General features: G+C 56.0%; 2 protein-coding genes across 2 annotated transcripts in view; both read left to right on the top strand.

The window, feature by feature from the left end:
* Nucleotides 1-273: 273 nt before the first annotated feature.
* Nucleotides 274-15,823, top strand: part of LOC120502250 (glutathione S-transferase Mu 1-like) — a 19,292-nt gene continuing 3,742 nt past the window's right edge. Inside the window, exons 1-4 of the mRNA XM_039709497.1 lie at nt 274-358; nt 15,392-15,467; nt 15,557-15,621; nt 15,701-15,820. Coding sequence (XP_039565431.1) covers nt 278-358; nt 15,392-15,467; nt 15,557-15,621; nt 15,701-15,820 — 342 coding nt within the window. The 5' untranslated portion in view covers nt 274-277. The remainder of the gene's footprint in view (nt 359-15,391; nt 15,468-15,556; nt 15,622-15,700; nt 15,821-15,823) is intronic.
* On the top strand, nt 10,955-13,609 carry LOC120502255 (glutathione S-transferase 2). Its single transcript, XM_039709507.1, has 8 exons — nt 10,955-11,108; nt 11,272-11,347; nt 11,698-11,762; nt 11,848-11,929; nt 12,005-12,105; nt 12,302-12,397; nt 12,464-12,574; nt 13,437-13,609. The coding sequence occupies exons 1-8, from the start codon at nt 11,073-11,075 to the stop codon at nt 13,530-13,532; spliced, it is 663 nt and encodes a 220-aa protein (XP_039565441.1). The 5' UTR covers nt 10,955-11,072; the 3' UTR covers nt 13,533-13,609.

The following is a 15,823-nucleotide window of genomic DNA, read 5'->3' on the forward strand; positions in this document are numbered from 1 at the left end:
CCTCTACTAAGGGGGACCCCACAGAGCTTTGGGGGGCTGCAGAGCCCCGGGATAAGGGGAATCCCCAGGGATATGAGGGACCCCTGGGATAAGGGGAACCCCAGGAAAAGGGGAACCCCGGGGATAAGGGGATTCCTGGAGATAAACTGGACCCCAGGATAAGAGGGTCCCCCACGATAAGAGGGACCCTGAGATAAAAGGGACCCTGGGATAAGTGGGACCCCCATGGAACCCGTTCCCATTAAGCCCCACCCCAGCCCTGCCCCCACCCCGCCCCATGGGGGCGTGGCCGTGCCACGGTGGGCGGGGCAGCGATCGCGCGGCCATGGCGGTTTTGGGGTACTGGGACATCCACGGGGTGAGTGGGGATCCGCCACCCCCTGGGGACACCCCCATGTGGGTGAGGGGGCTGCAGGGACTCCAGAGGGGGGCCCGGGGGTTTCCTGATCTTTTTGGAGGGTTTAAGGGGTCTTCAGGGTTCCCCCCGGTTTTTTCGGGGGGTTGGTGGGGTTTCGGGGGTCCCAGGTGTCCCTTTGGTCTATCAGGGACATTCGGGGTGTTTGTGCGGTCCCTTCTGGTTTTGGGGGTGGGGCTCTGGCGGTTCCGCTGCACTCTGGGGGGATCTGCAGTGTTCCCTTTTGGTTTGGGGGGGCTGTGGGGATACCTCAGAGCTTTTAGAAGGCAGCAAGGGGTCCATGGGGGTCCCGTTTGTTAGAATATGTAGAAATTCATGCCAATGGATTATAGATATATGTAACAAACATGCTATTAAAGGGGGGAGCAGGGTTTAATCCTAGAGTGACACCTGGGCTGGCTGACAAGGGTGGAACTCGGCATTAACATACGGAGGAAACTTGGCTGCACAGCAGATGGTCATTCACAGTGGCACGTACCAGAGGATGTACCAGGATGATGGCCCATGAAGATACACATCTGAGATAACCAGGGCCATCAACACCTTCTGCCTGAACACAGGATTCCGGGAATCGCAGGAGGAACATTTGTCTCTTCCCAGATGAGGTTTTGTGCATCTTTGAGTGAAGAAACCAACATGAATATGATGAAGTTTGAAAGGAGACAAAGGGACTCTGCCATGGGCAAGAAAAAGAGTATAAGAACTGTCCCTGTGGAGCAGCAAGTGTGGACCAAGGGGGGTTCGGTGTGATAGAGGCCGGATCTGCGTCCACTCAGCCTGTATCCCCGGGGTCTGCGCTGTCTTTTTTTCCATTGGTGGCTGTCAGGACTGCAATACGGTCACGAATAAATTTTTTGGTTTTATTTTTATTACGATTGGGTCAGTTTTTATTTTTAGTTATAACAATCTTGGTGACCCCGACGTGATCTGATATTGGATTCCAGGGACCCCTCTCCAGGTCCGAGTAGCTCCCCACTGAGTTCAGCGGCTGGATAGGATTGGGAAAAGCCCAATGGAACCAATCCGATAACACAAGCTATTAGCCAAAAGCCACAATCTAAAGATTAAAAACAGGCCCTGAGCTCTCAGGAAAATGGAGTAATTCTCCAAAGCCGGCAGAAATTTTTCACTCATAAAACTACGTGCATGAAGATTCCACATGGGAAAAAGGACCGTAAGTATTGTGTGGTTGAGTGGGGTGTGAGCGTGTGTGTGTGTGAGACGTGAAATTATCACAAAGCGAGTGTGGACCTGAAGATCACAGTTCCACTCTTCCATGAGGAAAGTGGTTGGTCGCAGGGGAAGCGGGTGAAAAACTCATTAAAAGCACACACATACACCAATCCAAAATCCCAGGAATTAAGGGAGGAAGGGGAGGTGTTTTTTTGATCACGGGCTGGATCAGAGGGAGGACGAAAGGTCCATCGATTAGCAGGAACAACGGAACCTCACTGGATCCAGGGAAAAGGTAAGAGAGCTCTTCTTTTTTTGTCAATTGAAAGTCTACAGATCGGTTCACTGTACAACTAGTAGGTCGGCAAAAGTTTTTTTAACTAAGAATCAAGGAGTGTATCTGTAAAAGGAAAACAGGTCGATTTGGAGTCTTATCTACCGAAAAAGGAAAACGGTAAGCAAGTAAGAAACATGGGACCGAAAAAGAGTAAACTATAAGGGAAAACCCAGGGAAACCAGAAAAGGTGGAAAAATATTGTACTTGCGATATACCAGTCCTCTGGGGAAACAGTCCTCTGGGGTGGATGTTGGAACACTGGAAGGATTGCCCCATGAGGAGGGGGAGGTCTAAGGAGAGAATGATATATTATGGTGTGGAGAAATGGGCTCATGTGGAGGTTAAGAAATACTTATTTTGGCCTGTGTTTGGGACTTTTGATAAGGAAACCTGTCGGGCATTGAAGGAATTTGTGTTCGAGGAAAAGGGATCAACACACGAGGAAAGGGAGTATGCACGGCTATGGGAATATGCCAGTACGGGGCAATTTCCTGTAAAAACCTATAAACAACCTAAGCACCTCACAAAACCCTGGGAACCCATGGAAAACCTCCCTCTCCCATACCCGAATCCCCAGGTGCAGGGTGCCCTCTCCAAACCCATGAATCCCACGCATCGACAGGCAGTGCCACAGGCTCCGCCATCCGAAGCAACGCCTCTACAGGGGCAAGCTTCGGCGATGCCGCTCGCACACGAATAAACTCTTCCCCTTGCCCCTCCTACACAACCGGAGGGGAACACAGGACACACACACACACATCCGCGGGGAACGAGTCCCCGCCCTCCAGCCTTATGACACACAAGACTCGGAAGGCTAATGCGGATGATAGTGAGGATGAGGAAGGACAGCAGGAGTCTCTTTCCACTCAGGGAAGTCCCGACAGCTCCAGGAGTCATTGGATTTGTGAATGTGCCAATAAACTTGGGGGATGTGCGTGGAAAAAGGAAATGGGGAAAATAATGGATGATCTGTTGGGTGTGGCAGAGAGGTTGGATGAGATTTTGGGGAACAGTATTTATTCATATGACAATATTAGTGCCATAGTGAGGTCTTTGTTTAATGCGGAAGAATGAGATATGATAAGGGTGGCAGCAATAAAGGATTGGGAACATCGAAACCCACAATGGGGGAGTGGGGAGGTCAAATGGCCCAGTCAAAGGCCATCATGGAATGCACAAGCAGAAGAGGACTGGCAAAAGATGATAGACCTTAGAAATATGGTGATTTGAGGTATCTGGGGGGGCGGTACCAAAGGGACAGAATCTGAGTAAAGCATTGGGGGAATGCCAGGGGAGGGACAAAACTCCTACTGAGTGGCTGGAAAGGTGAAGAAAAATTCTCCAAATGTACTTGGGAAGGGACCCAGATTCTTCAGTGGGAGCCATTTTCTCAAAAACGCAATTTGTGGCTAAATCCTGGGAGGACATGAGGAGGAAATTGGAGAAATTGGAAAATTGGTAGGAAAGAACGTTACAGGAATTATTGTGGGAGGCTCAAAAAGTTTATATGAGGATGAAAAGCAGAAGGCACAGGCAAAGGTCCTAGTGGCGGTGGTAAGGGAAGCACCAAAACAGGAATGGGACACAAACATCGGGAAAACAGGTCAGGCACAAAAAGCCTTGGTGAAACCCACATATCCCACAAGGAGGCCTGAGCCCCAACAGAGGGAGGTAACAGAGCGCTATTACTGCAAGCAAAGAGGTCACTTTAAGAGGGAATGTAAAAAGAGAATGAAGGACATGAAAATCTTTCAAGAAGGCTAGAGGTGTCAGGGGCCTTTAACATGAGGTCAGTGACACCAAAGGAGCCCTTGATAAAACTAAGAATAGGACCCACAAGCAGGAACTTGTGTTTTTGGTAGATTCAGGGGCCGAAAGGAGTACGGTCCAACACCGACCACGAGGATGCACAAAGAGCAAGGATTCCATGACGGTAACTGGGGCAAAGGGGGAACCTTTCAAGGTACCAGTAATTAAAGATATGGAAATTGAGTCCGAAAACAAATTGTCTTTGGGGAATATACTATTGGTGGAAGAAGCAGATTATAATTTGTTGGGGAGGGATTTAATGGTGAATTTGGGTATTAGTCTAATTGCACAAGACTCTCAGCTTATGGTAAGCTTGTATAAACTCACTGCTGAGGATGAGGGAAAAGTAAACCCTAAAGTGTGGCACACAAAGGGGGAGGCAGGGAAGTTGGAAATGGAACCTATACACACAGAAATTGAGAGACCAGAAGACCCTATTAGGGTCAAACAATATCCAATACCCATGGAGGGAAGGTGGGGGTTAAAACCAATAATTGAGGATCTAATAAAAAAGGGCACCTTGGAGCCATGTATGTCTAGACATAATACTCCGATTCTTGCGGTCCATAAACCGGACAGGAGTTATCACTTGGTGCAGGATCTAAGAGCTGTTAACCAGCGAACAAAACTTTATTTCCCACCGTCTCAAATCCCTATACACTCCTCAGTAATGCGTCATCAAATGCTATCTGGTATAGCATAATAGACTTGAAAGATGCCTTTTGGACTTGTCCTCTAGCAAGGGAGAGTCGGGACTATTTTGCATTTCAATGGGAGGACCAAGACATGAACCTTAAACAACAGCTTAGGTGGACCTCCCTGCCTCAGGGGTTTGTGGATTCGCTGAGCCTGTTCGGTCAGGCTCTCAAGCAATTATTTAGTGAATTTGTCCCAACGGAGGGAACAAAACTATTACAATATGTGGATTACTTATTAATAGCAGGTCCTGATGAAGATGGGTTAAGAGCAAATACAATAGCTCTCCTAAACTTTTTAGGGGATAAAGGCTTAAAAGTTTCAAAATCCAAGCTGCAATTCACTGAGCCCAAGGTGAAATATTTAGGACACTGGTTGGTTAAAGGTAAGAAAAAGCTAGACCCTGACAGGGCGGCAGGGATCATTGCATTACCCTCCCCTCAGTCAAAAAGGGAAGTAAGACAAGTACTTGGGCTTCTGGCATTCTGTAGACAATGGATCGAGGGGTACAGTGAGAAAGTAAAATTTTTATATGAAAACTAACCACGGACAAACCTAAGTGGACTGAAACGGACAAAGAAAAATTCAGACAATTAAAAGAGGCTCTCATAGTAGCTCCAGTACTGAGCTTGCCAGACATAAAGAGCCTGAACTCTAATTGGTGGGTATCACTTGACACATTTTTTTAAACAAGATTTTTAAAAACAACAGTTATAAACAAGAAACCTTAGGATTACAAACCAATCAAACCAGCAAATAATTGAATCCTTCTGAAGTTTTTGTCAAGACAGATTCTCCAAACACAGCAAACTTCTTGAATTCTCTGCTGGAGTAGTTCTGAAATAATAATTAAAAGAGCCACAAGACTGGCAATCTGGATAAAAAACCCTCAGAAACATATAAGTAGCTAGGAAATAAAGAAAGACAGGACCTTGAAGAAACATGTGATTTGCAGGTGATCGCACAAAGAGATAGGAAAACACATGAAAGCTGCCTGCAAATGCTACAACACACCAATAACAATTCTCATCACAAAAATCTGAAGACTCACACCACAAAATCAACTCATCAACAAGAAGTGCTTGAAGGAGTTAACACAACCTTCCCAAAGCATTCATCCAACATTAACAACAATCACCATCTATCAGCATTACCTACAAAAAAAAAAAATAACAAAGATTATAAACTCAATATCAATAATTCTTAAAACTTTGAATCATTGAGAAATCGACTGATGACCCCACAACAGAATCTGACTGACCTTTCCCAAATGCTCTGTCTTCCAAGACAGGTTGGGTAATTGAATCTTTACTAATACTTTCATCTTTACATGACATTTTGTCTCCCTGGGAAAAATTTTTCACCATAGAAGAATTCTATCTATATCATATGTAGAGTAACATTAATTTGCATAGGGTTCTATTATTCTTCAGCCGCATTGATTGATTGCAGCAGTTGTGGTTGTGGAACTCGAGCCTGCACGGATTTTGACTGAGCCAGCAATGGAGGCTGAACACCTGAGCACCACCCTGGGATGGGAGAGGTCTGAACCACAGGGGTTGGAGCCGAGGAAACCGGAACCGGAGAGGGGGTGGAGCCCCGGGATATGGAACCCCGAGATCGGCCCCTCCTCGCTCGAGATGTCACAGGGGATCGGACCCGCCCCCGACCGCACTCCGTCCGCATTTTCCACACGTGCGCTCTTTCGGCAATGCCTCCTGTCTCCCCTAGGCCGACGTCACTGTCCGTCCCACACCTCCTCTGATGTCTCCTCCCCAGTGTCTGTCCCTGACTCTCTCTCTTCCTTCTCCGATGCTGTGTCCACACCCCCCGCCCGTGTGTACAGTCCCTGCCTCGCTCGTGCCTGTGTTTGCCCTGCGATGTGAGCGGATCACAGCGGCTCAGCTTCCAGGTCCTGCGTCTCCGCCATGCATCCCCTACGTCTACTTACGGGTGCTGCTCGGAATTCCGCGGCTGCTCCGAGCTTGTTGCCTGCGTCTGACGTGGACACTGTGGTCCGGGAGCCCTTCCTGGATGTCCTGTGTGTCTCGCCCCTCGTGTGCGCCTTTGGCATGGCGCTAGCCGAGGCTGCTACACCCGGTGTGGGTCCCCCAAAACCCGCACCAAAACTCGTGTTCCCCACTGCCACCATCGCCACCGCGCAGATGCGCCCGCCGCGAGAAAGCGTTTCCCTATCCTCCCCCGATCACCCTTCAACCCCCCTTCCTGATTCTTCTGCCTCCCCCGCCCCATCCTCCCTGGGGATGTCCCGACTCTTCGATCTCGCTGGGTGAAGATCTCAGTTCTTCTGGGGTTGGGATCGTCTTCGCGTCTGAATCGGAGCCTGAACCCCCCTCAGTTTCTGGGGTTTCAGGGTGTTTTGGAGGTCTCTTGGATCTTTGGGATGACAGGGTTGGAAGCAGTGCCTTTCCCTCTTGCTCCCCTCCCTTGGGAGCTGTCCCCCCTGGGCCAATTGGGACCAGAGCCAATCTCTGCTCCGAGCCTTGCTCTTCCCTCCCTGCCCTTGTGGGAGTTGTGGAAAGCAATTGCCTGGCTGATCTCTGAGACCTTGCAAAGATAGCCTCTAACATAATACTTGCTGGAGACAACAATTTAAAAGCTGTCTCATCCCTTCTCGTAGCTAAAAAATATACATGCCTATTAACTTCTTGCCAAAAGCCTACTTGAAACAACAAACATGTTTCTGCAAATGGATAATTACATCTGATCAATAATAATAATTATTTGAGCTCCTTTTTAGAAACCCCCTCTGCATACGCCTCTGTCACGCCTTGTAAGGCTGACAATGTTTCTATTTGTTCCTGTGTGTGTTCCCCATGTTTCTTAATTTTGACCTTCTCACGGAATCTGTGTCGTCAGAGCAGTCTGGAGGCTCCTGGTTCCCGTGCAGCAGGTCACAGGAGATGGATTCAGGGGCCCTTCTGATTCCAATCCGGGCTGTTCTGGTACAAGCTCTTCTTCGGCAGAGGTGGAGTGCGATGTTCTCCCTGGCTGCTGCTTCTTCAGAGTCTTCTGGCTGCCTTCCCAAGGAGTTATCAGTGCTCTCCTGGGAATGAGTCCAACTCTGGGAACTGCCCGCCTGGGAGCTGCCCACTCGGGTGCTGCCCAGCTGGGTGTTCTTTTCTGCAGCTCTCTCTTCGGCTTGTTGCTCGCCGCTTCGAGCTCACCTCTTGGGTCACTGCTGGGCTGCCCTTGGCACCCACCGTTGGGCTGCCCACCCAGGGACGCCAGGTGTCGGGGTTGGCTGTTACTTGTCTCTGCCCCAGCACGGGAAAAGGTGGTTCTGGGCAGGCCGTCCTTTCGAAGAAGGAGTCTGGACTCTTGCCTTTGGTCTTCAGTTGAGTTTATTGTTCCTTATCTACAAAGTTTTTCTGTCTGTCCAGCCGAGGTCTGATCAGCAAGACAGCCAAGGGCACTCTCTCCCACCCACGGGGCGGTTGTCTCTTTTATAGTGAAAACTACGTATAAGATATTTACCTTCAATTTCCAGTATTTTTCACCCTTGTTGGCAAGTGCACTTTCACTATGAACCAATCCACTCATGCCAACATCATCCTGAACATGGATGCCAAGGAGAAGAAAGAAGAAGGACAGGGCATGCCCAAATCCCTCCATCTTAGGACTCCTGACCCCCATGTACAGAATTTCAAACCCCCCTGTACAACATACAAAACCCCCTGTACAGTGCTCCAAAGTTTTTTCCCTTCACCCTGTGATTGCTACTACTGTGCTACTTAAACTTTTGTGACCTGTAATTCTTCATATAAGGTTGGCAATTTGCTCTATGAATTAAGATCGAATTTCCAGGTGTCTTTGGCTTCCTGCCAGGGTCTCCAAGCCACTGCCAGGGCTTTGAGACATCCAGGGCATCCAGAGAGATGTCCTGGGTTCCGACATTTGCCCATTCCCATTCTCCCTCCACGTGCACTGGGAGTGCTGGGGCAGCCACGGGGCCCTGTCCCACCCCCCCAGGTGAAGAGCTACTGGCTGGGTCCCAACTACCTGAAGGAGGGTCCGGAGGGGAACGACATCCGCCGCACCAACGTTCCCGACATCCGCTGCAGCGGCGGCTGGCCTGGAAGGGGAAAGCGATTGCCCCTTTGGGATGTCCCTGCTAGCTGTGGCCAGCAGCACCAGCAGCACTGGGGCACTCTCCCGATCCCTGCTGCGGTCAGGAGGGCGCCTCAGGCTTTCACCTTGAGGGATGAGGATCCGCAATGAGAGAGCTGCTCCCCAACGGGAGGAAAGGAGACGGACTCCAGCTGCAGTGTACTCCAGATTTATTGGGTCCAGGAGAACTGACTGCTCAAGACCCCAAACTGGCATCTGACACTAACTTATAAAGAGGGGAATGGTACAGAGGTGGAGTCTGGTCTTCAGCCAATCCATGAGAAGGTGGGAGTGAGGAGAGGGTGATAGACACAGTGGGACAACCAATAGGGAAAAGCCTGGGGAGGGGCCCTGGCTCCTGAACCAATCACTCAATGCCCTGACTGGAAGATTCTAGATGGAAGGGATGGGCCACAGGAGCTGACGCTCATCACGCAGGCGGTGCAGAGCGCCGAGCTGGAGCCCATCCAGGAGGAGGACGTGCTCACCATCTCCCTCGGCACCCACTGACCCCCCGAGCCCCCCAGGGCTCCGCCGCCGTCCCCCCTCCCGCTGCCTCCTGCCCTGGCACGGGGCCGCTCCTGCTGCTGTCCTGGGGCCGCTGCAGGGCACGGAGTTGGTTGAGTCCTCTCCGTTTCATCTTGGTTTGGTCATTTTATGAGTGGGTTTTTTTGTCTTTTTCTCTTGTTTTGAACTGGTGTCTCCTTGCTGGCTTGGGCCCTGCTGGCCTTGATGGCACGAGGAGGTGACACGGGGGAGGGCACAGCCAGGGCGTCCTGGATTTACCTCCCAGGCTGAGGATGCGGTGACAGGTCGGGGGTCCTGGTGCTGCTGTGGTGACAGTGTGGGAGTCCCAGCCCAGCCCCACCTGGCCCCTGATGCTCTTTGACCCCGGTGCCCTCCCAGCCTGCTCTTCCACCCCGTGGGGACAAGCAGAGGAACCCAGACACAGTGGGACAACCAATAGGGAAAAGCCTGGGGAGGGGCCCTGGCCCCTGAACCAATCACTCGATGCCCTGAAGGGAAGATTCTAGATGGAAGGGACGGGCCAGGAAGTGATGCACAGGGCACCAGGGAGGGACTAAGGAACAGATACGTGGGTTGCCAATGGTAACGGGGAGGGGAAAACTGGATTGATGGGGCGAGCAAGGAGAGGGAGAACCAGGGCAGAACCATTACAAATAAAGCGGTAGATAGAACAAATCAATTTACAACTTAACCGAGCTAAAGTATAAGAAACACACCACAACAATCTGCGTCAGCTACCGCTTCGAGACGCTGTGCCAGGAGCTGACGCTCATCACGCAGGCGGTGCAGAGCGCCGAGCTGGAGCCCATCCAGGAGGAGGACGTGCTCACCATCTCCCTCGGCACCCACTGACCCCCCGAGCCCCCCAGGGCTCCGCCGCCGTCCCCCCTCCCGCTGCCTCCTGCCCTGGCACGGGGCCGCTCCTGCTGCTGTCCTGGGGCCGCTGCAGGGCACGGAGTTGGTTGAGTCCTCTCCGTTTCATCTTGGTTTGGTCATTTTATGAGTGGGTTTTTTTGTCTTTTTCTCTTGTTTTGAACTGGTGTCTCCTTGCTGGCTTGGGCCCTGCTGGCCTTGATGGCACGAGGAGGTGACACGGGGGAGGGCACAGCCAGGGCGTCCTGGATTTACCTCCCAGGCTGAGGATGCGGTGACAGGTCGGGGGTCCTGGTGCTGCTGTGGTGACAGTGTGGGAGTCCCAGCCCAGCCCCACCTGGCCCCTGATGCTCTTTGACCCCGGTGCCCTCCCAGCCTGCTCTTCCACCCCGTGGGGACAAGCAGAGGAACCCTGACCTGAGGTCTCTGCTGTCGGTGGGGACGCAGTGGCCCAGAGGACAGGGGGACGGTGCCTGGTGGGGGATGCTCCATCCTCATCACCACAGGGAGGAAGGCAAGGGGTGGGATGGGGAATGTTTCATTCTCACAACCTGAGGGATGAGGGGAAAGGGGTCCAGGTGACGTGTGTCCCTGTCCCCAGCACTCCCAGGAGATGTTTGTTGTGGCCCAGATGGGGCTGGAGCAGGCTTCTCCCATCCCGGTGGGGCATCACCCCCTGTATCCCTGCAGCCCCCATCCCAGTGCTGCTCATCTGCATCTGGGGCCGGCGTTCCTGGGAAAACCTAATGGCGACTAGAAAAACAACAAAGTTTTCAGAAAAAAAAAACCTAACCGAGCATGAAAAATAAAAGTATTTAAGTGACTGGAGTTGAAGTGAGGGGAGGGAGGGAGCGCAGCCCCAGAGGGAAAGTGAGGCACAGAAGGGGGTTGTGTGTCCCCTCATCCCTTGGGTTTGGGGGTCCCCAGGGTGATGTGGGAGGGTCAGGGGCGGATTCCGAGCGGCGGTGGCAGCTCCAGCGCTGGCAGGACGCCCTGGCACCCTGCCTGCAGCTGCTGACGCCAGGGGGAGGGGACAGGGCAGGGTCCTGCTCCGGTCCGTTCCGTTCCGTCCCGGTCCGTGTTCTCGCAGAGCCCCGGGCGGGTGTCACCATGGTGGTCACACTGGGCTACTGGGACATCCGTGGGGTGAGAGGCACCGAGGGGTGGCAGTGGCACGCTGGGGACAGGCGTGGGCACGGGGGCGGGGGTGCGGGGGGTCCCAGAGCGATGTGGGGGTGCTGGGGGTCCCAGGGTGTGGGGGGCGGTCCGGGGGGCTTTGGGGTGCCAAAAGCGGGTGCTGTGCCCCCAGCTGGCCCACGCGATCCGCCTGCTGCTGGAGTACACGGAGACCCCGTACCAGGAGCGCCAGTACCGCCCTGGCCCAGGTGAGGGGGGCTCGGGCTGTGACCCCCAACTCCCTCCAGCCCCCGCCCTCAGCCCCCGCGTTCCTCTGTGTCAGAAAGGGGGGGACGCCCCCCTTGGCAGCGTGTCCCGCCACCGCCACCCCCTCCCGCCAGCTCGGGGGGTCACCTTTGTCCCCCCCAGCTCCCCTCCCAATAAAAGGACCTTGACCCCTCCCAGGGGCAACGTTCTCCTTTATCTGTCCCGGGAGGGGTCACCGGCTGCCCCGGGGCGGGGGGAGCACCCCCAATGCCCGCACCCCCCATGGCTGTGAGTGCCACGAGTGGGGCAGAGGGTCTGGGGGAGCCCCCCCCCAAACTCTCTGCCCCCCCAGCGCCTGACTATGACCCGAGCGACTGGACCAACGAGAAGGAGAAACTGGGGCTCGACTTCCCCAACGTAGGTGATGGGGGGGATGCAGGGGGGTACGGGGGGCGTGTGGGGGGGTCTCCGGTGCTGACCCCCCCCATCCCCGCACCCCCAGCTCCCGTACCTCATCGACGGCCCCACCAAGCTGACCCAGAGCAACGCCATCGTGCGCTACATCGCCCGCAAGCACAACCTGTGTGAGTGGGGGGTCCCCGCGCCCGGGGGGGTCCCGGGGCTGGTGGGGGCTGGGCTGACCCCTCCCCACCCCGCAGGTGGTGAGACAGAGGAGGAGAAGCAGCGCGTGGATGTGCTGGAAAACCAGCTGATGGATTTGAGGATGAATTTCGCCCGGCTCTGCTACAGCCCTGACTTTGTGAGTGCCCCGGGGGGGTCACGGGGGACGGATCCCCCCCAGCCCCGGGGCTGTCCCCACACGTGGGACACGGGGGCCGAGCCAGCAGCGGCACTGGGGCACATCCCTGGGCTGGCTGCACTCGGGGCTGATGCCCCTGGGTTCTGCGGGGCTGGGGGGGAGCAGGCCCCCGAACTGTGCCCCCCCCGCCGTGCAGGAGAAGCTGAAGCCGGCGTTCCTGGAGCAGCTGCCCAAGAAGCTGCAGGAGCTGTCGCGGTTCCTGGGCTCCCGGCCCTGGTTTGCGGGGCAGAAGGTAGGTGGGGGATGCTGGGGGGTTTTGGGGAGCCCCTGTGGGTCTGACCCCTCTGGCCCTCCCCAGCTCACCTTCGTGGACTTCCTGGCCTACGACGTGCTGGACAGGCTGGGCATGTTCGCGCCCGAGTGTCCCGAGCTGAAGGGAAACCTGGCCCAGTTCCTGCAGCGCTTCGAGGTGAGCGGGGCCGGGACAGCCCGGGGACAGCCGGGGACAGCCTGGGACAGCCCGGGGACAGCCCAGGGACAGCCCCCCGCCTCATCTCCATCCCTGACACCTCAGTGCTCTTCCCTTGTCCCATCCGAAGCATCATCCTTCAATCCCCGGTGTTTCTGTCTCCATCCCATTCCTGTGACCCCAGTGACCCCCACTATGACCCGCAGTGTCCTAATGCCTGCCCCAAACACCCCGGTGTCCCCATCACTCACATCCCAATGTTCCCATCTCATTCCTGACACTCCAATGTCCCTGTCTTAATTCGTGACACCCCAGGGTCCATCTCCGTCCCCATCCCTGATCCCCTGGTGTCCCCATCCCTGTCCCCAGCACCCCGGTGTCCCTGTGCTCATCCCAGACATCCAGTGATGCCATCCCACCCATTCCAGTGTCCCCATCCCTATCCCAGACACTCCAGTGTCCCCACCCCTGACCCCATGGTGTCCCTATCGCTACACAGACACCCCAGTGCCCCCCCTGACCCTGGTGTCTGCCCTGTCCCCACGTGTCCCTGTCCCCCCAGGCCCTGGACAAGGTCTCTGCCTACATGCGCTCGGGGCGCTACATGAGAACCCCGGCTAATTCCTGACACCCCAGGTTCCATCTGTGTCCCCATCCCAGTGTCCCCATCCCTGTCCCAAACACCTCAATGTCCCTGTCCCCATCCCAGACATCCCAGTGGCCCCATCCCAGACATCCTAGCATCCCATCCCTGTCCCCAGCACCCCCGTGTCCCTGTGCCCATCCCAGACATCCCGATATCCCTGTGCCTTTCCCGTGCCCACCCCAACCCCGGTGTCCCCATGTGTCCCTGTCCCCCCAGGCCCTGGACAAGGTCTCTGCCTACATGCGCTCGGGGCGCTACATGAGAACCCCAATTTTCTGGCGCACGGCCAAATGGTCCAACACCAAGGAGTGATGAGAAGATCCCTCCGCGCCGCCCAGGTCACCCCAGAACTCCCCAATAAATCATGGGGGGCTCCCCCTTGTCTCTGCTGTGTGGGGTGCACTGAGCTGCCGAGGGGCTGCGGTGGGAGCTGAGGGAACCCCGCATTTGTGGGGGAACCCCTGGGGGATGTTGGACCCTCCTGGGTGGTGGGATGGGGGCAGCCAGCCCCCTGCATCCCCAGGGTAAGGGGGACCCCGTGGAGGCTGTGGGGAGCAGGGTGGGGTCCCTGTCCCCCCAGGATAGTGAGACCCCCCTGCAGCCGAGGGGACTGAAAGGGGGGACCCTGATAAAGCTTGAGGTGGGGGGGGGTGAGTGGGGACCCGCCACCCCCTGGGGACACCCCCGCGCGGGTGGGGGCACTGCGGGGACCCCAGCGGGCGGTCCGGGAGTCCCCTGCGCTTTTTGGGGGGGTTTAAGGGGTCTTTAGGGTTCCCCCCGGTTTTTTAGGGCGGTTTCGGGGGTCCCGGGTGTCCCTTTGGTCTATCGGGGACGTTCGGGGGGTTTGTGGGGTCCCTTCTGGTTTTTGGGGTGGGGCTCTGGCGGTTCCGCTGCGCTCTGGGGGGGGCTGCGGGGGTCCCTTCGGGCTTGTGGGGTGTCTTCGGGGGTCTCCTGTGTCTTTTGGGCAGGTTGTGGGGGTCCCTCTGGTGTTTTGGGGGAGGCGGCCGTGGCCCCTCCTCCTCCGCTCCCGCTCCTCATTAGCACATTCCTAAGGAGCTCTAATGAGGCCCCTCATTAATCTTGGGGGGGCTGCAGGGGGTCACCCTTGGGGGGCTGTGCTGAATCCGTGGGGGTCCTTCTGGTGTTTTGGGGGGTCTTGGGCTGTCCTAACCGTGGGAGAAGCTGTGAGAGCCCCTCAGGTCTTTTGGGGAAACTGTGGGAGGTCTCCTTGATCTTTGGGGATGCTCTGGGATGAACTGTGGGGTCAATCTGGGATGAGTTTTGGGGTGGCTCTGGGATGCACTGTGGGGTCCTGCTGCAGTTGTGGTGGGAGGATGTTGCTTTTGGGGGGTTCCCTGTGCAGGGGGTGCTGACTGGGGGCCCTGGGCAGGGGTGCACTTTGCCCTCCCCTGTGCCTCAGTTTCCCCGTGTGTGAGCCAGTTGCAGGCTCACGTCTGGGGGGTGTTTTTGGGGTGTCTCACCCATCCCACTCCCCAGCTTGCCCACGCCATCCGCCTGCTCCTGGAGTACACGGTGTGGGATGAATTGTGGGGTCAGTGTGGGATGCACTCTAGGGTCAATCTGAGATTAATTTTGGGGTCGCTCTGGGATGCACTGTGGGGTCCTGCTGCAGTTGTGGTGGGGGGATGTTGCTTTTGGGGGGTTCCTGTGCAGGGGGTGCTGACTGGGGGCCCTGGGCAGGGGTGCACTTTGCCCTCCCCTGTGCCTCAGTTTCCCCGTGTGTGAGCCAGTTGCAGGCTCACGTCTGGGGGGTGTTTTTGGGGTGTCTCACCCATCCCACTCCCCAGCTTGCCCACGCCATCCGCCTGCTCCTGGAGTACACGGAGACGCCCTATGAGGACAAGCTGTACAGCTGTGGGGAAGGTGAGGGGGGCCAGGGGGTCCCCACACCACCCTGAACCTCTTTTGGGGTTTTTGGGGTGGATACATCAGCTTTGGGGTGGCTCTGGGATGCACTGTGGGGTCCTGCTGCAGTTGTGGTGGGAGGATGTTGCTTTTGGGGGGTTCCCTGTGCAGGGGGTGCTGACTGGGGGCCCTGGGCAGGGGTGCACTTTGCCCTCCCCTGTGCCTCAGTTTCCCCGTGTGTGAGCCAGTTGCAGGCTCACGTCTGGGGGGTGTTTTTGGGGTGTCTCACCCATCCCACTCCCCAGCTCGCCCACGCCATCCGCCTGCTCCTGGAGTACACGGAGACGCCCTATGAGGACAAGCTGTACAGCTGTGGGGAAGGTGAGGGGGGCCAGGGGGTCCCCACACCACCCTGAACCTCTTTTGGGGTTTTTGGGGTGGATACATCAGCCAAACCCCTTCCCTTGCAGCTCCCGACTACGACAAGAGCCAGTGGATCAACGAGAAGGAGAAGCTGGGCCTCGACTTCCCCAACGTAGGTGTCTGGAGCTGGGGGGCTGGGACTGGGGGGGTCTCGCTGCCCCGGTGTCCCCATGTCCCTGTGTCCCCTCCAGCTGCCGTACTTCATCGATGGCACCACCAAACTGACCCAGAGCAACGCCATCCTGCGCTACATCGCCCGCAAGCACAGCCTGTGTCAGTGCGGCTGCCGGGGCTGCAGGGGGGACAGGGGGGCT

The sequence above is a fragment of the Passer montanus genome, unplaced genomic scaffold (assembly GCF_014805655.1).
Source record: "Passer montanus isolate IOZ18808 unplaced genomic scaffold, ASM1480565v1 scaffold211, whole genome shotgun sequence".
NCBI classification, from domain to species: Eukaryota; Metazoa; Chordata; class Aves; order Passeriformes; family Passeridae; genus Passer; species Passer montanus.